Here is a 26,675-nt window from a genome sequence, read left to right on the forward strand (position 1 = left end):
GATTCTTGACTGTTTCAGCAGAAATTTGTTTGTGTTGCCTATGCTCTTTCTTACTAGGTTGTTTCATAATCTTTTCTGTATAGCTTCTCCAATTGCAGAATTTCCCTGTCTGAGGAGGGAGGGAGAAAAGCAAGAAATTTTGGGATGACCATTACAAGAATTTCAGGTTTTGAGTGATTCAGCAAATTAGCATAGGGGAAGAGGACCCATAACCTGGGTTACAGCTGATCTTCTGTTCTAAATTACACAACAGCTGAGTAAACTCGTTTGGGTTTAGAACATTTGAAAATGCAACTGAAGAGTTTTTCTATATGGATGGTAGAACTGTTTGGGCTTAAATTTACCTAAGAACCTGGATTAATTATATATTAAAGAATGCAAGACCCATGAATTTTATGTTAAGATGTTAAAACACCTTTACAAGAATTTTGAGAACTAAATTAGTATTTAGGTTGCATAATAGTCAAGGATAGAACAGAAGCTTAGAATGTTTTTAAAGGCTGTATAAAAAATGTAGATCAAACTTGATTTGTGCTTCATTATTGATGTATGGTTATTGTAACTTAATACTAGCTTAATTTGGAGGATGTGGGACCTGGATTATTTTGCTTGTTTCATGTATTTTTACATTTTTTTACTACCAGGCCTTTTTTTTTGTTTTTCACCAATTAATAGCTTTGTATTATTTATGGTTTTTTCATTGATGCCTTTACTCGGGGCCTCTCCTCAGGTATGTGATATCTACAATGGCCGTATTTCATCCTTAGACTTGCTAGCATTTGAAGCATTCCTGTTGCTTTGGAAAGGACTAAGCATTCGTCGCTTTTTTGATGGCATGAGGCTTATCCAAGATCTGAATAGAAACTTGAGATCTAGTGTAGTCCATCTCTAACCCGTAGTTTAGCGGGGTCGTTGATCAGCTGGGTCAGAGTGCTCATTCCTACTAATCGTATCCATCTGTCCACGTACAACCAGCCAAATGGTCTCTGGAAAGATGGACTGCTTCATTCTTCAACGAGTGGCATGTCCTTCAGATCTTAGGAAAATTTCTTCAGCTTCAGTCCATTCTGCTAAAGAGAAAGCCCAAACTTGAAAATAAGTGCCCGCAGTTTCTCTGACGCTGTATGACTGCATCAGCCGCCTTGGCACCAGCGTAGTCAGGCAAACCTTGCACAATTTAATAGACATTCAGTATTAGTTTTACCTGAGGCTTTTTTTTCTATAAGCAAAGCTCTCTAAGAGTCACCTTGTTGGGGCTGGCAGACTCCTGCTGCCTGTCATTTGGTGGTTGGGGTGGTAAATCAGTGTGCCAGAGGAAATGAAGTACCCTTTATGCTCCCTTTGCCTCTGTGTCATTGGAAGTCAAGAGCATAGATTTTCTAAATGTAGGGATGTTAAGAGGATGGAAGTTTTGAGCTTATTCCTTTGCTTCCTTCCAGATTTGTATAGTGAACCATCAAGATTTATTTACTTGCTACAAATAAACGCAGTGCAGCTTCAAGTTAATTCAAGTAAACTCTCTGTCTTTTCCACCTCTTCTCTGTCCTGCCCTCCAGAAAAGGACCACAGTCTTGACAGCATAAGCCTAAAATACTTTCTCTTCTTTCCTTTTAGCAAAATAATTGTGCTGTCCTTGGTGAAGCTGAAAGACAGTTTTCCAGAAATGACGTGTTCTTCCATGGTTTTAGTCTGGAAACTGAAGCTCCTTAAGGGCTATGCAACAAAGGCCTGTGTGCACTAATGGGCCTTAATGGCCCTGACCAGCCTCTTCTGAGGCCTCCACCACAGCCTGCCCAAGAGACCTCTTTCAGCTGAGGCCTGGGTTTTCAGCCCCTGCCTGAGCTACATAGGCATTTTGATGTTCATCTCCACCAGAGCCATGTCTGTGACTGGCCATGGATCCCATTGATTCAGGCTTCCTGGATTGACCTTGAACCTGCCTTCTTACCATGGTCCTGCCTAATGATCACTGAACTGTGTCAGACTCTTGGTTACCCTCACCAGACCTCATCCTGACTCCAAGCTGTGAATTAACTTCCTGAATCGACCTCAGATTTTTGTGTCATCACCATGAACTTGGCTGATGATCTGGACCCTTTGTTGAAACCTGACTATCATCTCTGGGTCTGCCCTTCTTGCCTTGCATAGGTACTGTGGAACAGGCCCCTGAATGGCAAGGAACCTGTCCTGATGGCCATATTATCATGCTCTACTCTCTGTCCGTCAGGCAGCAGACGGCCTTTGGTGCTCCCTGACACTGTGCTTGGCTGGGATCTTTTTTGTTGTACCTAAAGATAGCTCATTGTACTGGCTTAGGATTTTTCTGCTGTCAGATTCAGCCTCCACAGCAGTTCAGAAATCATCAGTATAGGCAATGGTTTTGTACAGCAGTATTTTTGTGATTCTTGTTCTAAACAGAAGGAAGCTATGAGGCTATGCTCAAGAGCTCAGAACCTTTTCTTACACCTCTGTATTTGTTTAGCTCCTGACCTCACCGCTATTTAGAGCAATATTTGCAAAATTGGCTCATTAGCACATTGACAATGGTTGTATGATCCACGTCCCCTCTCTGCAGCCTCTGTAACAGCCTTTCTGTCCCTTTTCAGAAATTATTCTCACAAAGTTGTGCTTTAACAGGAGTTCAACATCTCCTGTTGTTAGGAGACACTACAGAGGTCCTGTTGATATATGCCTCTAGCTGAAGATTCTGCTGCAGCTATTTCCTTGTACAAGTACGACATGAATTAAACTCAGACATGCAGAAAATATTAAGTTTAGAGGAATGGTAGTAGAAAACTGCAGGCAGTTCAGGAAGGAAGTTGGTTTGTATCATGTAACTTGCCATATGCTTCCTTCTATTCTGCAATTAGAGTGGAATGCCATTGCTAACTGTGATTGGAGGCTGGCTGGGATCAGCTTCATGTGCTTCTGGTCACCCCGTGTGTGGTCCTTTGCGAATTGGGTGGAGTGCTGTCAACAGCTTTAGACCATTTTCATCACAGAGGGATGTCTCTCTTTCCATGTGATGTCACCTGGGTAAATGAGTTATGTGGGTTCTCTGACCTAACATCATAAGTCATGATCCATTCAGTAACTTTTTCAGAGTAATGATACACTACTCCGTGAGCAGGGCTGATTTTCCTCCAAACAGGTTCATGACACTGAGACTTGGTTGAATGTGTATCACAGGGAATCCTCATCTCTGTTTCACATCCGTCCACATGGAGGCCTATACTCTTCATGACAATCTTCTACATGACATAGACCTGTTTCCACATTTTCTGTATGTCATCGCATGGCTGCTTACCTGTTTGCTGTTACACAGTTCTTAAATGTTTCCATCCTGTGGTTCTCCAATCAGATCAATGTCTGAGGAGAAATGCCTTTTCATTCGCCTCTGCTAACAAACATGGACTGTGTTGTGCTCATTCAAGCAGCCTGGTCAGTGGTCTTCAAAGTTGTATGATGCCATCAGTATTCTGAAACCTGACAGTCTGCAATTTATGTAAGATCATTAAATCAGACTTTGGATACTCAGGTTTATGCACACCATTTGGTCGTCAGGCCAATGAGTTATTATTTCTATAAGACAATAAAACTGCAGACATGGAAATGACCATGTGTGAAAGGAAATTCACTTCAGGAGGTTCCCCCTGTCCCTGTCCAGTTCTTTCAAGTTGCTGTGGATGAGCTAAGCAGAATTGAGGTTCAAGCTAACTTCTTTTTAAGGTTGGACTATCCAGTAACATGGTTTTGTTAACCAAACCCATGGTTTTGTCCGTCTTCTGCAGCTGTAGAGACGGCACTCTTCAGTAAGACCCATGGTTTCTGTATGAGTACAAGGAGATGGAACAGTGTGTTGCAGAGATAGTTCTGGATAAATCAGGTGGGTGGGTCAAAGATTACCACCCTGAGTCAGGAGCCTCAAAAACTGTGAGCTGCGCAGAATAACACATAACTTTATGTGACCTATGGAAGTCAGCAGTGGAGATCTGGTAATGGACCAGCACTTGTCCTTTCAAATACCTCTTGCATTATTACCATCAATTCTGGATGATGGCCAGGCTCAGTGCTACATCAGTATGATTTGTGCTGGTTGCTGATGTGAAGATATGTGGCTTGACCCATCCCTAGTGTTGTAACAAAAAACTTGTGTAGATGATGTGTGAATCTTTATCACATCCAGATCTTTGGTATATGTTCATGTCAAATGTAAGTCACATCACATTTTCTTTATCACAACAAAGCCTAATAATGGACAAAAGAAGATTGAAGAATGGGTTACCTATAGTACATGGAGCTCTTTATAAACACCATATAGGTATTTGGTTGGTTGGTTGGTTGGTTGGTTGTTTTTCTCCTTCCAGAGAAGTCTTAGGGTCTGGGTTGTGTGATGCATCCCATATTAAGGATTCTCTGTCGTACAGCTACCCTGCTTTCCCTAGCGTGAGCAATTCTGAGAGAATAAAACTTATTACGTGGTGGTCTCATCTTTCCTTTCTGTTTTCTAATGCTTTTCTCTTGACCATCTTCTGGTCACAGAAGTTTGCGCATCACTTTATATGATGAATTGGATCACCATGTTCTCACTGCGTATAGTTTACAGGTTTCTCATGAGTTCTAAATCTCACCGATTCAAGGGATTTTAACTTCATGGTTCAGGCTTTCATGAGTGCACTTAAACCACTGTTCTCTTACCTCCTTTCCTCTTGACTGTGAGGGCTGGCTGCTTATCAGATAGCAGTGCATATGTTTGTGCCTCTGTTGTGCCCCTGTGCTTACCTCCATTTATTTCTTAATTTTGTACCAAAGTTTCATGTCAGCCATGAAATTACCCAGCATCCTTCCCTACCTTCAAGCATCTAGAATTTTGCCTATGCTTCACAACCTAAAAGTCCAAAGGGCTTTTCTAGATGTTTGTACAACATATGTAGCATTAAATAGCAAGCTTTTGCTCTGATGATTGTATAGCGTGTTCATTTGCTTATAGTATAGTATGCTTTGTCACATATTAAAGTGTTCTCTCAACTTCTTGATGACATGAAAAAAGAGGGATCTTTGAACTTAATATCTTCATCTTCCAGCTGAAATATACTTTGAATGGTCTTTGAAAGTAAAAACAAAAGTTTTGAATTTTCTGAGTTTGGTAATACATTCTAAAATTAATATTACTGTGGTATATCTTTGGCTTCTATGTCCACTTCCTTTCAGTCTAATGAGGACAATATCACTTGGGGCAATCAAACAATTGGGAGGATTCTTCGTTCCTGAAGAGGGGGGGCAGGAGCACCACAAGGTTTTCAAATTGTAGGAGACAGGACTAATGTTCCGTTGATTTTTTGTGATGTGATTTGTGGTTCTTACTTCTTGGATCTGTTATTTCTGGCTGTCTGCAGACTCAGGCAGTCGTTTCATGTCAGTTAAACTCAGTGTATATTATCTAGTTTTTCAGGTAAAGGAGAAAAATTCTCTGAATAGCAGAATGTCTTTTTTTGGAAGTTTAAGACTTAAAATTGGAAATCCAGTAATACAGATATTATTTACTTGTTATTCAGAGAGGAAAGGCACTAGCAGAGGCAATTATGCATAACACTTTCTGTTGCCATTCTTAGAAATGCAAGGGACTAGCATGAATACATCTGTTTGGAACTTTGGGGAAATTCAGATGTGGATGCAAAACTCGCAGTTCAATCTCTAAGGCTGCAAAACTGGAATAGCAAATTAGGGAATTTGTATTCAGAGCTCAGCTCTGCTACTTAGATCTATGTCTGTTTAAAAGTGATTTGTGAGTACCTAAAAAAAATATCTAGGAACTTTGAGGAAAAAGGGAGGTACTGAGTACTTAAAAATTGCAAAGGTAAGAGAGATTTGACACATAAAAGTACATTTCAATCAATTTCTATTTGTTTTCGTCTTTCAGAGCTTCCCTTTCAAACTACCCTGGCTCTCACTCTGACACTTTCTACATCAACTGTTCTGCTGATGTTATATCAGCAACAGAACTGCACAGGAACGTGGTATCAGCTCGCCACAATTTGCATAGAAGTGCAAATTTGTTACATTTAAAGAAGTTATAAAATTAAAATACTTAAAACCATGTGGTTTGGTTAATACTGAATTGGAAACAGCTGACAGTCTTTTATCGTCTGACTGTGCTCAAATCAGAGTTCCCTGGTTGATGTGACATGATTATATGTTATGATTACAAGCGTTAACCTTTCAAAATAAAATGTTCAGTTTCTTCTTTTAAATACCAAATGCTTATAGGTATGATACTTGCTGATATTTGTTCCCTGACAGTCTCACTTGTTTTCAAACCCCACATATTTAAAGTTGTGGAGTGCTAGATTGATGTTTCTTTTCACTCAAATGTCATATTCATCAACTGTATTGTGCTAGCAGATTGTTAAACAGACAAGGTGACTTGCAGAGTGACAGTGTAGTGATGTGATGTCCCAAACCATTAAAATATAGTAATGACGTGTTTTTTCTTCTGTTCAATCAGTTTTTGCAACACGGTGTTTTTTCTGTAATACACAGGTGAGAAGGTTTCTGAGCAGGTCTGTTGCTTGGAAAAAAATCCAAGCATTGATGAATAACAAAACCTGGAACTCAGTTGTAACTTCCCAGGCAGCGGAGAAATGCCAAAGATTTAGGAAGAACTATTGTAACAGTATTTTATAAAGAGGAGAAGATACATTATGCTATGACAAAAGTGAAATTACTTGATATGTTATTCTTTCTTACATAATCACTTTTGCAGGTTCATTTTTTAAGGGATAGTAAAAGATGTTTTATTATTTTACTTGAACAGCCTCCCAGGAATGCCACAAAAAAGGAAGGAACTTCTGCTTAACGTTGTATCAACTCAAATGTCTTTCTCAACTTATTAAACTCTTTTTATTAATGGAAGAAAAAATGGAAGAGCTCTCTGCAGAAATTCTGCTGGTGCCTTCATTTACGGAGAAGAATAAGAATGTTCAAGGTAATGAATGCTTTTCCTTATTTATTGATTCTACTTTGTGTGAAAGGATAATTTTGTATGACTTTCAAGATTAATTACCTAATTTATGTCATTGTATTTTATAAACAAGTTTATTACCATATCCACTGAAAATCTTTTTGAAATATGTGGATTTAGATTTGAGCACAGTGACTTCTGGAAAAGAACTGATAGTTATGTGTTGTACAGTAGTTACTGATGGAGAATCATAATGAAAAACTATCAAACACAGTAACATAATATCTGATATTGAACTATGTATAAAATCCTGTGTTTCGTACAGGACAAAACAATACATGGAGTCTGAATTCTTTGAAACTGTGACTGTTTCTGAACTTATCCTTGAAAGCTGCGTTTTTCAAGAGAGAAAAACACTGACTTCAACACCAGTTTAATTGATCTTAGTGTACATGCAACTAAATGTGTTAGTATACAGTCCTGCTTTGACCTATAATTCTCAAGCACTTACTGATATGTACTATGTTTACTATCATGCTTATCCCACTGGCTACAGTGGGTGTTTTACAGAAGTAGGCTCTATATCAGAAAGTAAACTGCTTCACGATCAAGCCTCAAGTTTGCATTTGCTTTAGATTCCAAGCTCATTCTCTTTTTCATCTAATTGCGTTCATGTCATATGAGGAGAACCCAAAATCCTGAAAATTCAGTTGAATAACGCCTTCCAGGTCACAGTATGCTCATAAATGTTCTTCTACTCTGCTACTTCTGCCAGTAGAGAGATTCCAGGTCACCAGAGAGCAAGTGGTTTCAAGAGCTTTGATTATATTGCAGGAAAGGATCAGACCAGAAATGAGGCCAGGCTGCTGAGGGAGAGAGGATAGGTGGAGTCAAATATTTGATATCTCTGTAGTCAAGCTGCAGGCGGAGAAGAAAGGTGTTTTGGGACTGTGGTCTCCTAAATTGATAAAAAATAAAAAAAAAAGATGAAATAAGAAGAGTTCTGAGGGACACATTTTGTTGATGGATTCTTCCTCTGAAATACTGACACTGACATAAAGAAATACAGGTTAACCTATGCATTTTTAGAATATTCATCAAAGCTCAAATAAAATTTGTATTCAGGTTCCATTTTTGGTATTGGCTTCAATGTATTCCTGCCTTCTTTAATCTCTCAGTTTTACTGTTTCTCGAGAAATGTTAAGCTATTATACACCATGTTTTACGTTTTATGGCCTTGATCCTACAAAGAGGTGTTACAGTAAACTTCTAGCAGTAATGTGGCGGATAGGATATACATTCAGTAAGGGTAATTTTAAATGTTCTTTTTATTTGCATATTCTGTGATAAAATATAAGCAAACTGAAAAACTCTTGAAGGGGAAATTTGACTTGTTTGACTAACTACACTCTTAAGACCTGTGATCACCAATAATTCAGAGAACTTAATGATCTCAACGTTAACAAGAAATATTTTACTTTCCAGGAGTTGTATTTAGGACTTTATCCTGCAGGCATTTCTCCAAGCTTAATTACATTCAGAACTGTTCCTCAAAAGTGTGTTAAGTCATTGTCTTTAAGGAATATTCTTTTAGAGTAGCCATGTCTATAGCAAGTAGGTTCTTAAATGGTACCTCTACATAATGGAAACTGAATGGGCAATATTACTAGATCTCATTGTAGGAGGCAGTCTTCTGGGAAGAAGCCCTATTCTAAAGAAAATATAAAATTACTTTTACCCTGAAACACATGTGGAGGTAAATCTTTCACAGATGATGTTAGTGATGTCATCAGACATACCTTTGTTTTTAGTGTTGCTGTTCTGATCAGTTAGTTTTGTACACAAAACTTTGCTCACTTATATCAGTTTCTGGAGAATATGTGAGACACATGAGAAGACATGGCCAGAGAAACTTAAAGAAAAAAGGCTAGAAGAAGGGTGTATTGGTGTTATTTTCACTTCATATTGTCAGAAATCTCAGTTGTAGTGATGAAGTGAAAGATGATTTGATATGGGAGAATGAGAGCTATGTTCCCAGTAGTTCCAAGTTCTGTTAAGTACCAAAAGGGATTTAAGATTTTCTCTGTTAATGTCCTATATTGGGCTGATAATCTTATTTTTTTCCACTGATGAAGGCTGAGTTTTGATAAGAAGGATTTATTAGAATCATTGCTTTATTTTCATCAGAACACGTTATAATATGTGACTAGGTGACTAGAAAATATAATGGCCATTCTCTCTACTTATTTAGAAGCCTTCTTAGTAGAAATCTTGTTTAATTTATCAGAATATAGAGTGCAGACCTGTCCAAAGCAGCTTTAAATTAACTCAGGTACCAGTATGAGGTTTACAGTGCAGCTCAGGCTGCAGAACCAGCAGAAGAAGCAGAGCAAATTAGCCCAGATTGAACCGTGTGCTGCTATTGCTAGACAGTTACCTGTACTCTCTCTCACTGGTTTAAAGCTAGGTTGGGTGAATCCAAACTACCCTGCAGTCACTGCAGTCTAGGCATATCTGAAGTATCAGTCCTCTGCAGGTAGTACTGCTGGTAAATTAAGGGAAGCAGGCCAATTCATAAAAGGTAGGCTAATATCCAAGTGAGGTAAAGTTTCCCTAGGCATCCCATAGATTGGAACCTTGCACTTGCTTCCTTTTCTTTTTGGTTGCTTTTAGTATTCACGGGAGCCTTTTTATCTATGTAACTCACACAGAGATGCAACAAAAATAATGTTTTTTCATGTGCTTGTGTCAAGTGTTGCGTTTATGTGTATAGCTGTTTCAATGGCAGTTTTAGTTGATTTTTGTTCAGCATATCCCATAGTACTTCAATCTTGATATATAGAACACGTGTAAAGTTCCATCAGAAACAAAGTAGTTCTTTGGATGGTTCCTCTTTTTAAATTTTTTTTTGTCCCAAAGATGGCATCTGAGTTTTATCTAAACCAGACGGTTTCTTGGCCCTCATTTTTCCCTAAACCCAGCGATGACAAAGAGCAATGGCTGCATAAATTGGATGTAAGAAGAACACTTAGGGTTTATCACAGAAGAATCAAAGATTTCATATCTTCTGACAGATTGTTTGTACTCTTAGGGGGTCTTAAGAGGGGTCAAATGGCTTCTAAGAGTTCCTTAGCTAGATGGTTAAGGGATTGTATTAGGGAGGCGTATGTAGTTAAGGGTAAAGAGGCTCCCAGGGTTTGTAAAGCTCATTACACTAGGACTATAGCTGCTTCTTGGGCGGAGAGGTCGAAGGCTTCCACATTGGAAATTTGCAAGGTGGCCACCTGGGCTTCTCTTCATACTTTTTCATTGCATTATCGCTTGGATGTAGTCTCTTCTGCGGATTCTGCTTTTGGTAGGAGGTTGCTTGTGAACCAAAAAAAGAACAGTGAAGAAAAGAAAGACATGTAGTTCACAGTTCTAGCTGGCAACAAGACAAGTTTCTTTGCAGTGTGCACAATGGAATCCTATGAAGACCAATTTAGGTGGTTGAAAATAGATGTTAGAGGGAAGTACTGCCTACCAGTGTTCTCTGATGGTAACCCCATGGCAGACAATAGCACCAAAGGAAACAGTGAACCAGAGTGAACTCTGTAGGGAGATGGATGTAGAGAGGTTTTTTAGGTGATACGGATAGTTCTCTCAGCTCAGTTTGAGAGGTCTGTATCCGGCATCTTCTGGAATATATTCAGAATCCTCATTTTCCCAAATTGTTTTGCATGGATTGAAAAAAAATTCTATGAATCGCATTTTCCACTCCAACTTCTTTTCACTATTGTCCATGCAGTTCTTCCTGATTTTATTTTTTGACTTTCCTTTGCCAGACATAATTTAGCATGTATTCCTCAATGAGCAGTATGTACGCGCCAAGTTTTGTACTTGTTTTCAAGCTATATTTACATTATCTAAGCACAATTAAAAAAAGAAGTAGTATAAGTACACATTTTATCTGCTACCAGTGTAGTGTTCAAGTTTTCTCTTGTTACCAAATGAAAGGAGAAAATCATGAAAAGTTCCCGGAAAAATAAATGATGATATGGTTTTGTTCCATTCCTGAACTTTAGTGTGGCATCTAGACAAGACTGCTACTCTACCTTTCTGAGGAAAGCTGTCTGCATTTTTCTGACAATTACGGAAGATTTATTCTTAATGTTGCATAACCTTGCTTCGTTCCACTACAAGCAATGGGTTTCAGAAAACTAAAGGAGTAACCACCTTCTGTTTTTTCTTGACTAGACATTTAACCCTTTCTTCTGCAGGTATCTTGTCTTGCCTACTGTGATGAGATAGTCTACCTCTCTATTTACATTCAGTTGAAATTCCGGAGGTGTTCTGACATACCTAGTACGCGCAGCATCACAGGGGTTGTTCTCTTTGAAGGAATCTGGAACATTCAGCTGCAGTCAAGGGTTAAGCAGGAGATTTTGGTTTAGAATCCTCCCAAATTGCATTCTCTTCCCATCTTTAAGGTGGATTTATCTTCCCTCTGGCTTTTCAGAAGCCTCTTGTTGAGACTTTTAAAAAATCAAAAACATCTAACGTACTTTCATCTGTCTCTCGCTTTTTTTTTTTTCCCATTCCAGTGAGAAAGGTGAACTTTGGACAGATCAGATAATGAGTACCAAGAAAAGCTTTTTCCAATGGAGCTCTTTGAAAACACTGTGGGCAAAGTTGTCAAGCCCTTAGGTTTACAAGCTTTGCCTCAGGAGACTGGGAAGATTTGCAAAGGTCTTTCCTTCACAGCATCAGAAGAAATCCTTTACTCTATATCCATTTCTGGAAAGTGTAATCAGAGGAGTGTGGAATCAAATTTATAAGGTGCATCCTCTTCGTAGACTTTGAAGTTGCAAAGATCCAAGAAAGAAAGGTGTGATTTTTGCTTTGGTCTCAAAGCAAGATGTTCAAGTAGCATCTTTAAGAAATATATAGCTTCAGCAGATCAGTCCAAAGTGAAGATGGAATTTACACGGAGAGGAGTTTGATTTCAGATGTACGTTTTCTGTATTAGTGTTGTTTGCTCAGTATAGTACAACAAATAAAAAGTCCATTATTGAAGACAGAAAGCAGGAGGTTTTTTAATCTACAGCTAGTCAATTTGTTTTTGTTTGTTTCTTCTGCTTATTTATATTTGTAGGGGAGTGGTATTTCCAATTTCTGCATGACGTATTATTTCAGTTTCAATAAAAGTTCTGACTGAGCAGGCTGAATCCAACGAGTAAGCTACTTTGATGGCCTTGTTGCTTACCTTATTCACTTTGTGAGCTGTTATACAAAAGCTTTTCTTGATGCTTTGCTGTTCTATGCTGCATGCAAGATGATGTCACAATAACTGTTCTTATAACCCTAAATGCTATGAAAAGAATAGGAAAGCTATGGAATTCTGTGGGGAAAAAAAAATAATTATACTTAACTTCTTACAAGGAAGAAAGAGAATTATATTAACAATGCAAGAGGTCTCACTGTCATCGTCATTACAAAACCAGGAAAATACTGAACTGGAGAAAGAATTAAATACATTGAAGACTAAGAGGACATAGGCAAAAAGATTTGCATTAAAGAGGAGAATAATCCCAGACAAAGTTGGCTGAAGAGTTTCATTTTAAGTGAAGCACTTGATGTAATCTTGTTTTGAATATTTACTATAAAAATGGTTCAAGCTGCTGTCTGGTAATCTGAAGAAAGTGCACAAAGTATGAGCAGTTGATCAAGTTTATAGAACAAAAGTTTCAAGAAAGATATAGCAAGGATTTATTATTAATCCAATCTTCCCTAATAATAAAGAACAGTGGAGGTTAGAATATGCTCTGGAAAGGGAACAAGTAGGAAAGACTAGGAAGTTTTCCTTCAGCCTCCATCTTCTTCTTTCATGACATTTTCTCCTTTCTGCTCTCTTTCTGCAAATTCTGTCCTCTAAGCAGCCATATGACAAGGATTGTGTACCTGTTTATCTATGCAAATGAAGTCCGAGGTTTGGAATAAGAGCAAAAGAACAACAGCAGAAGGACACAGAGTGATTGGAGTGGGGCCAGAGGAGGCCCCGGAGATGCTGGGAGGGCTGGAGCCCCTCTGCTGTGGGGACAGGCTGAGAGAGCTGGGGGGGTTCAGCCTGGAGAAGAGAAGGCTGCGGGGAGACCTTCCAGCCCCTTCCAGTCCCTAAAGAGGCTCCAGGAAAGCTGGGGAGGGACTCTGGAGCAGGGAGGGGAGCCATGGGATGAGTGGAACAGTTTTAACCTGAAAGAGGGGAGATTGAGACGAGATCTGAGGAAGAAATTGTTTGCTGTGGGGGTGGTGAGCCCTTGGCCCAGGTTGCCCAGAGAAGCTGTGGCTGCCCCATCCCTGGAGGGGTTCAAGGCCAGGTTGGACGGGGCTTGGAGCAACCTGGGCTGGTGGGAGGTGTCCCTGCCCAGGGCAGGGGGTGCCACTGGGTGGGCTTTAAGGTCCCTTCCAACTCTAATCATTCTACAATTCTATGATAATTTGGGAGAAGAGAGGAGTCAAAGAATTTGTGTAGAAAACTATGGCCACCTAGGTAGGGATGCTTCCGCTATCCCATTGCCGGCCTCCCTGTCTGCAACGGCAAACTAACTTGATCTGAATAGCTTGACTACAGCAGCTGCACCAGTCTCTTGAATAATACTGCACTTATTCCCAGGGGAGCTTGATGATTAGAGCAAGACAGTCAGAAGACCAGTGAAGAAGTAGCAGGAGAGGAAGGGGGTAATTTGATATGTGTGTCTGTGAAAACAGTGTTTGAGAGGAAGGTTGTGGTAGCATCTGAAGTGCAGAGGCCTTGAGGGGGCTGTGGCTACTGTGCACTGATCAGTGAAAAATGTGAAGAGAGCCCTTGCGAGCTGGAGATTGAATTGAAGAAGGTTAAGGCCAACTTTACCTAGGTGAGATTGGGGAAAGCAAAAATTTGGGAAACCAAAGGAACTCAGTAAAAGATAGGAGACTCGACCCTGGGGCTTCTTTGGGAAGACCAGAAAAGATTTTAGATGTGTGTGAGCCTGCATGCACCTAGACAGATGTACATGAATATAGGGCAAGAGTGCCCAGGCTGTTAGTTAGAAAAGGAGGTGGGGAGATCTAGTAAAACCTGTTAATTTCAAAATGAATGAACATTTAAAATGACTGATGCTGTCGGAAGCATCATTTGGCTCTTCACCTGGGGTCCTGGAGACGTAAATCTACCACGAGTAGATACCTATTTATCTCAGCTATGAGTTCTTACCAGGTAAGGCAGCAATTCCAAAAACACACAAGGATTTTAAGTTAAATGTTTAAGGTTTTCTTTAAAGTCTTAGTATAAAAAATTATAAATAGCTGATCTAAGTAGTGACAATAAGAGAATGTGAATATAGAGATAGTCAGCTGTGCTTATAGTTAGAATCAGATGTTCCATCTATAAAAAAGGAGAATTGCAAGGAAAAACAAGGCAAATTTAAGGTAGAAAAATTAAGGTACAAAGAATAGAAAAGGGAAAATATCTGGTCAGTTAGGGTGGTTTTTTTCCATTCTGGAGTAATTTCTGAAGAAAACTGTAGGAAACTTCATCATAAAATACATTAAAACATATTAAAAAAGCACTAAGTTTATAGTGCTGTCTCTAGCATATGTTGAATGATTAGGAAGCTAGATGACCTGGTTAGTGTCTTCTGGTTTTACATTGTACCATTTTATCTTTATTTTTCCCAGCTCAAATCTGTTTTTCCCTGATGTCTTTTGAAAATGCAGATGAAAAGAGTGCTTGCGAAAAAATAAACACAAATAACTTGATGCTTTAGAATCCTGTATAGGTGTATGAAAAGTGGAGTGTTCATTTTCAGAGGGTGAATTGTGTAGGGGAAAGATAAAATCCGCTTTGGGTAAATGAAATCCTATGTGTGTGCAAATACTGGGTATTTCATAGAAAGAGAAAACCTTTTTAAACCTTGGCCGTGGGTACCACCAGTAGCTTCAGGTGACTGAAGACCTGTAAATTTATGCTTAGAAGATAATCTTTAACAATGATGTTGTATCTGTATCTGTACCTGTGCTTTTACCAGCTTTGTGCTTAGGAGACGGATTTTTGAAGTACCATATTGTTTGGTTTTATTCTCATATTCCTTTTGACAAACAGACTCAGAGAATCACAGAACGGTTGAGGTCAGAAGGGACCTTTGGAGGTCATCTGGCCCAAGAACCCCTGCTCAAGCAGGGCCATGTACAGCCAGGTGTCCAGGATCATGTCCAGACAGCTTTTAAGTATTTTCAAGGACGGGGACTCCGTCACCTCTCTGGACAACCTGTTTCAGTGCTTGGTCACCCTCACAGGAAAAGTATTTCCTGATGTTCAGAGGGAACCTCCTGTGTTTCTGTCCGTGCCCATTGCCTCTTGTCCTGTCAGTGGGCACTGCTGAGAAGAGCCTGGCTCTGTCCTCTTTGCACCCTCTCTTCAGGTATTTATATATATTAATAAAATGGCTTCCTGAGCCTTCCCTTCTCTAGGCTAAACATCACAGTACTGTCAGCCTTTCCTGATATGTAAGATATTCCATTCCTTTAATCATCTTTTTGGCCCTTTTTTGGACACCGTCCAGTATGTCCATGTCTGTCTTGTACAGAGTAGCCCCAAATTAGACACCATACTCCAGGTGTGGCCTCGCCAGTACTGAGTAGAGGGGAAGGATCACCTCCCTTGACCTGCTAGCAATGCTTTGTCTAATGCAACCCAGCCTTCTTTGCAGTAAGGGCACATTGCTGGCTCATGTTCAACTTGGTGTCCACCCAGACCCCCAGGTCCTTTTCTGAAAAGCTGCTTTCCAGCTGGGTAGCTCCCACATATATTGGTGCCTGGGGTTGTTCCTCACCAAATACAGGACTTCGCACTTCTCCTTGTTGAACTTTTGTGTGCCCATTTCTCCAGCCTGTTGAGGTCCCTCTGAATGACAGTATGACCCTCTCTGGTATATCAGCCACACCTCCCAGTTTGGTGTCATCTGCAAACCTGCTGAGGGTATGCTCTGCCCCATCATCCAGATCATTAATGAAGATGTTAAACAGGACTGGACCGGTACTGACCCCTGAGATAGATCACTAGTTATTGGCCTCCAACTAGACCTTGTGCCACCAACCACCACGCTCTGGGCCTGGCTGTTCAGCCCGTTTTCCAACCACCTCACTGTCTGCTTATCCATCCCATACATCAAGAGTTTGTCCACAGCTTGTCCCATAACAGGATCTGATGGGAGACAACGTCAAAGGTCTTACTGAAGTCCAGGTAGACAATATCCACTGCTCTCCCCTCATCTACCAGGCGAGTCATTTCTTCATAGAAGTTTACCAAGGTGGTCAAGCATGGCTTCTCTTTGGTTGAGTCATGCTGAGTATTCCTGATGAAATTTTTATCCATAATGTGCCTTCAAAATGCTTTCCAGGATTAACTGTTCCATCACCTTCACAGGGACTGAGGTAAGGTTGACTGGCCTGTGATCCCCTGAGTCCTCCTTCTTGCCCTTCTTGAAGGCAAGGGTGACATTTGCTTTCCTTCACTCTGTGGACACTTCTCCCAGTTGCCATGATTGATCAAAGGTTATTGAGAGTGGCCTTGCAATGACATCTGCCAGCTCCCTCAGCTCTTGTGGGTGCATCCCATCAGCGCCCGGGACTTAGGTTTGTCCGGTTTGCATAAATATTCTCAGACCTGATCCTCTTCCACCAAGGGTACATCTTCCTTGGTCCAACCATACTCCCTGGGACCTGGGGTTCCTGAAGGCTGTTCTTGCTAGTAGAGACTGAGGCAAAGGTGGCAGTCAGTACCTCAGCCTTTTCCATGTCTGTATAACCAGGTACCCCATCTCATTGAGCAATGGACGCACATTTTCCCTTTTCTTCCATTTTCCACCTTTGTACTTACGGAAGCCCTTCCTGTTGTCTTTGACATCCCTGGCTGGATTTAGTTGCATTTGGGGTTTAGCATTCCTAACTTCGTCACTGGATGCTCAGACATTGGTTTTTTGTTACTCCCAGGTTACCCATCCTTGCTTCCCCCGTCTGTAGGCTTCATTTTGTGTTTGAGTCTGGCCAGGAGCTCCTTGATCATCCATGCAGGCCTCCTGGCATTTTTTTTTCCAACTTTCTTGAGCTTGGAGTAGGTTATCTTGGATATTAACCAGCTTCTTGGGCCTCTTGTCCATCGAGGGCCTTATCTCATGGGTCTCTTCCAAGCCAATCTCTGAAGAGGCCAAAGTCTGCTCTTCTGAGGTCGAGGGCTGTAAGCTTGCTTTTCACCCTCCTCCCTGCCTTTGGGATCCTGAAGTCCACCATCTCATGGTCACTGCAGCCAAGGCTGCCTTTGACCTTCACATTCCCCACCAGCTCCTCCTTGTTGCTGAGAACAAGGTTCAGCATAGCACCTCTCCTCATTGGCTCCTCTGTCACTTAGGGGAGGAAGTTATCATCAGTACACTCCAGGAACCTTCTGGGTTGCTTGAAACGCTGATGGAAGTGATATCGACCATGGATATTGGTTTGTCCCTGTCAAAACCGGGGCAATATTCCCGTTACTCCAAGATTTATGAGTGAGCTTTGTACCAGCCCTTCTTAAGGAGCTTCACTTGTTCTTTTTCCTATTGCCATTATTTTGCTTATAATAACTATACTAATTAACTGTCTTTTTATTCTTATCATATTGGCGTTTCCAAATAAGTAAAAACTATAAAAATACATTAGTGTGCAATTCATATAATTTATTGAACAAAGAATAGAAATTAATTTCTACACAGTTGTTCTAACGTTATCTGTTCTGCCCAGGAATAGGTGACTGCACAATCAGTATAAAAATGAATTAATGACAAAAGAAACTATATTTTACACATTATATGTGCGTTTGTATAAAATATGAATACAATGGGATGTGGATTTCGTCATGTTATATAAAAGGAGCTGTGTATAACCTGAATTTGACTTTATCATAACATTAGTATTCCCCTACATCTTGTTGAGGGTTTTTTTATGCTTCATATTGATATATCAGAAGGTGTTGTAGGCTGCTGACTTTTCTACAGAATTAATCTTAACTTTGATCCCTTTTATCATACTGTGCAGGAGTTCTGAAGAAAGCTAGTGGGGAGCTTTTAATAGGAGAAACTAGAGCAAATGAAACCAGTGTGCCTCCTGAACAGTTACTTCAGGTAGAAGAGGTGAGTATGAAAAGAGTCTTACACTTTGTAGGGGATTTTCTTTTGTCTGCGCCTCCAGTGTAGTCTGCCACCATGTTCATTATAAACACCTATTGCCATAGTTTCGTTACTTAGCTACTCCAATTAATTTTGAGTGCAAAGTCTCAGTTAAGATGGAATAAAATCTTAAGGCATTCATGAAGTGGTTATTATTTAAGATTTAATAACAGAATGGATTTAACATCAGAAGTATAAGATACCTCATAACAAAACAGTAAAAAAATGCTAAAATATGATAGATTTCTTCAGTATTAAATATTTTCTAAAATACAGCAGAATCTTAAAAAAATCTGTCAAGTTCTTAGCATTTGATCATAATGATGCTTCCTATAGGGATAAGTACCACACGATGTCCGGTTTCTTTGATGCCAACAAACTACTGTGTAGTAAGCACTATGATTTATAGAATGTATGTACAAGATTAAGTTTTAATCTGGCTTGCATTTACTACTGAACAAATTTTTATTGTTGAATTTATGGGACCTAAATACTCTAACAAGTCTGATACTTTGCGGTAGTGGAATTTCATTTCCTAATGGCTCAATTTTAATGCTGAAGTGACTTTATAAAATATGCTTTGAATCAGTTCGTGAGACTAGTGTTCCTGTATCTTATAGATTACAAAGAACATTATTTTGAGAAGACAGAGCTTTACTTGACCCAAGATCAAAAAAAATGAAAGAAAAAAAAAAAGAGGAAGTGCAATTGTGTGTCCATGGGGGCTGCTTCTGTGCTCGCTGGAGTTGAGTGCTGGGAGCGGGGAAAGGGAAAGGAAGGAGGCGGCAACTTCTGAATTGGAGTAAACTGAAAGGGCTCCACTTGGTAGCCCTTCTTTGTCTTCCAATTTAGTATTATAGCTGCAACTTGCTGGGAATCCTTCTTTTCTTTTCTCCTGCTATGTTGTCCTTATAGTGGGGATCTGTACTGGACATCTTGCGACATTAAAATATTTCTCTTCCAGTGGTGCAATTCTCAGTTGGCCACTTCTGGTAAGGTTTAAGCCTGCTGTATGTCATATGAGCAATGCAAAGCAAGATTAGTGGAAAAGTAATGATGTCCTACTGTGTCTACTTCTCGCAAGTGTTATGCTTCAGATAACTGCAGAAATCTCTGTTTATAGAAGGCAGGGAACTGATGTAAACTCCTGTAAAAGACAGTATTGGCTAAAAACTAGAAATCTCTTTTTAAACATTTTCATCTTTGCTAAATCCAGCTTTAGAGAAGTGAAATCCAGTGTGGCTGTGTTAAAACTAACCTCTCTAAATGTTTTCCGTTAATATTCATGGTTAGTAGCTTCCAGTTGTTAACTTGCAGTGAAAATTATTATAGGGTATCCATTGCTGGATTACTTGTTAAACTATTGAAAATGGTTATAGATGTATTTAACTTTGTTAAATAGATTCCATTAAAGATTACAAATAATGTAAAGATGAAGCATGGCTTTTAAAAAGCAGTCTTGTTTAAACAAGAGAGGGTTTTTTATAAATTTATTTCTTCAAAATTTGATGACAATTTTAATATTGTTATGCATGTTAATTTTTGTTGAGTGTATATACTGCTTTTATTATGACTTCAAGGTTAGCAGTCTATATTTTAAGTTATTAAAATGAATTTCAGGAGGTGGTGGTGTCCTTTAATTTAATTATGGACGTTTGTGTAAGTTTCAGACAATAATAACACTTAATAATGAATTTGGATTGATTTAATATAAATATGTATTTCAGCCTATTTTACTGAATTTTGGCTGGAGAAATGCCTTTAAAGACCTGTCGTCTTCTGTGGCTCACTGTATAACAATAGCAATAGAGGATTTTTCAACTAAAATTCTTCAACATGAGCAGAAAGAAGAGTTTTCAGCTTCAGGCTATGCAATGAGTCTTGTAAACAACCAGCAAATGAGGGAGTCCTGCGGAGCAGTCCAACAGGAGGAGCAACCAAAACGAATTGCTAAGGCAGGTATCAAAAGATCTGAAGTTTGAGGGGAGACAGAATGCCAAGGCTGTTTGCCATCTACACTTTGAAGTACTTACAGTACCATTAATATTCTATATCTTACATAAATGGAATTAAGAAGAAAGTGAGAGGCATTACAATATGAGGCTGAACAGAGCTTTATACAATAGTCCATAGTCTATACTTGAAAGAATTAACTTTTAAAGTTTGCTGGCATTAGGTTTTTTCATTCAAAAAGTTCTAAAACATTCTGATTAGTATCTGCTCTGTTACCAAGTCGTTCGATGGGAAAATGCTGAAAGCTTTGAAGCACAGCTATAAAGGGATTTCCTGTATTCATATCCTTAGACATGCCATTTAACTAATCAGCATAACCAATAATATGGCCAAATTAGACTCCTTTGATTTGGCTGAAAGGTCATTTATGACGATTAATTAAATTGTTTTTCTAAGGGAATACATATTTAAAAGTTGTTTTGTTTAGTAAGCTTCGCAGCTGTTGTAGCAAATTTGGAACACTGTTCATGTTTGCTTAAAATAACATATAAGCTTTTGGGAGATAATTTTAGGGAGATCATTGTATGAATTTACTAAGAGATGACAAGTGTGTTTTCAAATTCAGTATTAAGAAATGTGTATATTTTTCAAAATGAATTAGTTTCGAAAATTATTTTTTGTTTACAAGGAATTAACCTTATGCTTTGAGTGTACATCTAATGAAATCATAAACAAAATGAAGGCATTACTAGTGTAAGATGGTTTTGATTTTTTTCCCCAATATATATTCTGCAGCTTTATAGCGAGAATAATAATTCATTTACTGTAGATAAACGTTTCTCCCCTGTATAAGAGAAGGAAATGTTTGTAAAGCTGATTTAATGTATCTATGCTTTATGCCAATTTCATTATTCAAGAATCTGACCCTAGTGTGTATAAATTAAACAGTGCTGTCAGAATACAAATAACTTGATGCCACGTTTATTTCTCTCAGTTTTGTTCTGACATCATGGAAGAACTTGACACATTGCTTCCATTGGCTCTGGCATGCAGAGATGATTCTCTTCAGGAAATTAGAGCAAACTTTGTCGAGGCCTGCAGCAAAGTGGCAACAGCTGTCCTGGCAAGACTAGAGGAGAAAAGCAAAGACGTTCCCTCCAAGGCTCCCCTGCAAGACTTGCACGCTGCCCTCTCCACAGCCATATACGTCTTTCAGCATTTTACAATGTATAGCAATTTAATGAAGGAAACCAGCAAAAAGTGAGTCCCTTTTACCCATAATGGTTTAATTCAAGCGTAAATAATATGGGACCTCATTCCATTTTGGTGATAAGGGGTGGTGGCAGTTTTCCTAATTGCATCATATTTTTCAGCACAGGCGCTGCGTGTACTATTTATGGAAAGACCTGAATCAAAGCTAATGATAATCTAAAGCGGCCATTACACAACAAATTATTTATGTTTAAGATCCGCATTTGATTTGCAGATCGATATTTTTTATTTATTAAGCTTGACTAAATAGGATTGTCCAGTGAACTGAATGTATTCTGCTGTCATATAAGTAGAGGGCTAAGGCCTTAATTTCGTTTTCTGACCTTTGCAATAGCTGAATTTTCACATAACAGTCTTGGAGGACAATATAAATATACATTCCTGCACTTTTCTTACACTGTCTTTATTGAGAAATGTGAACAAATACATCCAATGTAGTTTTAGAATTTATTTTTCATTGCATGCAGAATAAAAATTAGAGAGGATAGGAAGTAGCAGTGTAAAGTCTGGGACAGCATTTGACCTGGTGGGCAATACACTACACTTGCTGTGCTTTTAGGAAATGTTTACTTAAGATAGTATGAACCTCGTTATTGGTCTGTGTGTTTCTTGCCGTATAAAAGTAGAAACTGGGCCTTTTTGGAGGGACACCTGAACCAGTGCAATTTTCAAGGAATGCATGATTTCTAAGGGGTTGTATGCACTGTTGAGCTACTTTCCCTCTGATGTTTTACTCACTCCTGCGTGAAGTGCATCTTTGTGAATGGGAAGACTGAGACAAAATATTGCTCAATAATTCTACTTATGTGTATTATGAAAGAGTTTCAATACCTACCTACCAAAAACAATCCCTGGACTCTGTGTTTATGTTTTCTTTATCACGCTTAGTGGTGATGCAATTATGGTTCAACACAGACTCTCCCAATAACGGAATGACAAATGTACTTTTATCTCAGAAAACAGGATGAAGTAATATATTTCTTAGTGACTTGTTTAAATGAGAATTTATAGATGAGCAGATATATTTAAAGAACTTGTGAAACAAAGACCAGATATTTTTCAACAGTGAATGTGAGGTTCAGACTCCAGGACCGAGAGGAAATGAATGATTGATACCTAATAATCAGAACCATTTGCAGTACTGGGGATTGTTACCTCCTACCGCACAGCCTTTCAATCTTTCCCACTTTGATCATTCTCTCTGAACAGGCCCCTGTTCCTGGTGCCTCTCCAACAGTATCAGGAATTCATCAACGATCTCCAGTTTCAAGTTACGAGCTACTGCGTCAGAGTTTGTGCTACAAGCATTTTACAGGATGCTGAGAGCCACCACTGGGAGGACTACAAAGCTTTTTATGAGGTGTGAGGTTAAGTTTACTGTGCCTTCCTTTTACAAAATGTGTTTTACTGGTTGCCAGCTCTCTGACTAATTAGAAGCATAAGATCAGCATTATTTTTACATAAAGATTATTGGAATTTACTATTTTGAAATATTTATTATTGCAGGCAAATGTCTCTGTAGAAATGATGTAGGAAAACAGAGTCATTTAAAGATGAGATAAATCATTTCCATGGAGTGTTTGTGTCATTTGCTTAGTAAAATACTGTGTGTCAAGTTCAAGACATTTATACAGAACTCAGTAAAGAAAACAAGGTCATTTTAACTTTTCTTCTTGTAGAAAGTCTGACATATGAAAATGAAAGATAGCTATTTTTCTCCTGGAAATTTTTAATCTGATTCTCTGATTTTTATTTTCAATTGTTTCCACTTTTTACCTTTTGTAAGTGAAGGATGTAAAAAGAAAGATGGTCAATATGGTACCTTCAGCATTCAGCAATATATTTCTGAAATAACTAGTGCCGTTTCACCTGTGTTTTGAAGTCACAGGTCTGCTTGTAAACTATAATCCTAATGATTCTGTGAAAAAATCCCTAAGGATCAGGTGAATTGATATAATTTCTTAGGTTTTTTTTTTCTTCATCCCAGTTAAAGGCAGGCATAGTTGGAAATACACTGTTTGAAATTGTTTTCTCCTAGCTTCAAGATGAAGCGAAAGTATTATATGTATTTTATCAGTATATAACTGAGATCTCCTAGAGACAAACTCCTGCCCTTCCTTACATCATTTGCTGTGTGAGAGAATTAGGGTGTTTTTGTTAAGCATTTTCTAGAATTCTTACATGAGAGAAAACTCTGTGGTACATATATTCTACAGATGCAATAGAAAAAGCTGATGAGTCAGTGACAAAAATCTGTACAGGACAGGTGATGCAGACCTTAATACGAGTAATCTATCAAAATTCACATCCCTCAGAGACAAGTAAATAAGCATTTTACTTTGGTTTGAATGTGAGCCCAGATGTCTTGGGCTCATAAGAAGGTAAGAAAGCTAGTGGCTTTGGCAGCTGATAAATCATGGTATGATCTTCATGGTCTGTAGTCCATATGGTGGTGTGTCCTGTTTATTAGTGACCCAGTAACTATTCACCATCAAGGAAACTTAATTGTTAGAATTAACTGTCTCAAGAAGAAAGAGTATAGATTAGCTAAACAATTTTATCGTTCCAGAACTGATGTGTGTAAGAAGGGATGAAGAAAGCTGGTGTCTCAGCTCTGTACACTTGCATGACTTGAGGTGGGAAGTACGTAATCTTACATCATCACTCTGCTCTTTTTACTGGGCCATGGGCCGTGGCCCAAGGATGTACCATGATCTGCTCAGAGTGCCTTCAGGAGACATGATGCTGAGCAGCTGCTACTTCCACTGAGCTCTTGTAGGCACACCAGATGGAAGAGATCGGCTTAAGACCTTGGCTTAAGACCTACGGCTTGTTACAGAGACAGCATCCTGCTGAAACTCATATCAGTGAGAGGTGGCTCCTCCCAAGGTCTAAGCTCAGCGTGTGAGGCTCTGCCTCTTAAGACATGCTGAGCTCAGAAAACAGGATAGCTTGGAGCCAGGCACCAGAAGACCTTGCCAGTCATCAAGAGCAGACTCTGGTATGACCTGCTCCTCTCTCGATGGGAGCATACTCTTGCACTTGTGCGAGTCACCAGCTTACAGCCCTTGCTGTGTTTTCAGTAGGGTCCACTGCTGTAAACAGCATCACGATCTTACTTATTTAGGGGGCAGCTGCACTTGGCTCTCTGCTTCTCCTTGTCTCTTGAGTAGCTTGACCCTGAGTCTGGTTTAGGTCAGGACGCTCACTACCCTCTCTCCTTTGTCCCCCAGGTTCGAGTATTAGATATATCTATAAAAGATTCAGTCCTCATCTGTAAATCCTGAATGCAATTTCATAAGGGGGAAAAATACATTCCCTTGTGCTCCCACAAAATAAGCAAAGAATTGCCTGTCCTTTGGGTTTGTGTGCATGATAGGGGAGAAGGAAGAAGAAACCTTTCTTTCCTCATTCTTGTATTTCATGCTTAATTAGAAACTAAATGGCAATCCCACACTTCAGGGATCACATGAAGTTACTCCCTTCTTTTTCCCCATAATACAGGACATAAAACTGGTATTAGAAAGACTGTGTGATAGCCTTTCCATTACCCACTAATGACATGCTGACTAATAAAACTACTTCATGTGATGTGTAAGTCATCCAGAAAGACAAAACCACCAAAAGACAAAGGGAAAGAAGGAAGGGGCAAGGGACAGTGTCTGTGTTTGATTACCATCAAACCATTGTTGTGATGACCTTCTGATGAACCTGAAAGTAAACAAGTCCATGGGACCTGATGGGATACACCCACGGGTACTAAGGGAACTGGTGGATGAGGTTGCTAAACCGCTCTCTATTATATTCCAAAAGTCATGGCAGTCTGGTGAAGTCCCCACTGCCTGGAAAAGGGGAAACATAATCCCCATCTTCAAAAAGGGAAAGAAGGAGGAACCGGGGAACTATAGGCCAGTCAGTCTCACCTCTGTGCCTGGTAAGATTATGGAGCAGATCCTCCTGGAGGCACTGCTGAGGCAGAAGAATAACGAAGAGGTGATTGGGTACAATCAACACGGCTTCACCAAGGGCAAATTGTGCCTGACAAACCTGGTGGCCTTCTATGAGACGGTCACAACATCAATAGACAAGGGGAGAGCAACTGACGTCATTTACCTGGAGCTGAGCAAAGCCTTTGACACTGTCCCGCATGACATCCTGGTCTCCAAGCTGATAAAATATGGGATTGATGGACTGACAATTCAGTGGATAAAGAACTGGCTTGACGGCCACACCCAAAGAGTGGCTGTCAATGGGTCCATGTCCAAGTGGAGGCCAGTGACGAGTGGAGTCCCTCAAGGATCAGTACCGGGACCGGTCTTGTTTAACGTCTTTGTGAGCGACATGGACGGTGGCGTAGAGTGCACCCTCAGCACGTTTGCCGACGACACCAAGCTGTGTGGGGCGGCTGACACGCTGGAGGGAAGGGATGCCATCCAGAGGGACCTCGACAGGCTGGAGAGGTGGGCCCATGCCAACCTCATGAAGTTCAGCAAGACCAAGTGCAAGGTCCTCCTTGCAATCCCAAGCACCGACATAGGCTGGGCAGTGACTGGCTTGAGAGCAGCTCTGAAGAAAAGGACTTGGGGGGGCTGGTGGACGAGAGGCTCAACATGAGCCGTCAGTGTGCACTGGCAGCCCACAAAGCCAATCGTATCCTGGGCTGCATCAGGAGAAGCATGGCCAGCAGGTCGAGGGAGGTGATTCTGCCCCTCTACTCCACTCTCGTGAGACCCCACCTGGAGTACTGCGTCCAGTTCTGGAGCCCCTACTACAAGAGAGATATGGACGTGCTGGAACGTGTCCAGAGAAGGGCCACGAGGATGATCAGAGGGCTGGAGCACCTCTCCTATGAGGACAGACTGAGAGAGCTGGGGTTGTTCAGTCTGGAGAAAAGAAGGCTCTGAGGACACCTTATAGTGGCCTACCAGTATCTTAAGGGGGCCTACAAGAAAACTGGTGAGGAACTTTTTAGGATGTCGGGTGATGGTAGGACTAGAGGGAATGGATTAAAACTAGAGATGGGTCGATTCAGACTGGACGTTAGGAAGAAGTTCTTCACCATGAGGGTGGTGAGACACTGGCACAGGTTGCCCAGAGAGGTGGTGGAAGCCCCATCCCTGGAAGTTTTTAAAGCCAGGCTGGATGGGGCTCTGAGCAACCTGATGTAGTGGGAGGTGTCCCTGCCCAGGGCAGGGGGGTTGGAACTAGATGATCTTGAAGGTCCCTTCCAAACCTAACGGTTCTATGATTCTGTGATTACACAGGGCTGCAGT

At 40.1% G+C, this 26,675-nt stretch overlaps 1 protein-coding gene across 9 annotated transcripts in view; it reads left to right on the forward strand.

The window, feature by feature from the left end:
- Positions 1 to 26,675, forward strand: part of KIAA0825 (KIAA0825 ortholog) — a 256,654-nt gene that overhangs the window by 66,764 nt on the left and 163,215 nt on the right. For all 9 annotated transcript variants that reach the window (XM_054184952.1, XM_054184953.1, XM_054184948.1 and 6 more), the window contains 5 exons: positions 6,815 to 6,985; positions 18,047 to 18,141; positions 19,905 to 20,132; positions 21,125 to 21,390; positions 22,612 to 22,762. In XM_054184952.1, coding sequence (XP_054040927.1) covers positions 6,815 to 6,985; positions 18,047 to 18,141; positions 19,905 to 20,132; positions 21,125 to 21,390; positions 22,612 to 22,762 — 911 coding nt within the window. The remainder of the gene's footprint in view (positions 1 to 6,814; positions 6,986 to 18,046; positions 18,142 to 19,904; positions 20,133 to 21,124; positions 21,391 to 22,611; positions 22,763 to 26,675) is intronic.

Source organism: Rissa tridactyla, chromosome Z (assembly GCF_028500815.1).
Source record: "Rissa tridactyla isolate bRisTri1 chromosome Z, bRisTri1.patW.cur.20221130, whole genome shotgun sequence".
In the NCBI taxonomy this organism is placed as follows: Eukaryota; Metazoa; Chordata; class Aves; order Charadriiformes; family Laridae; genus Rissa; species Rissa tridactyla.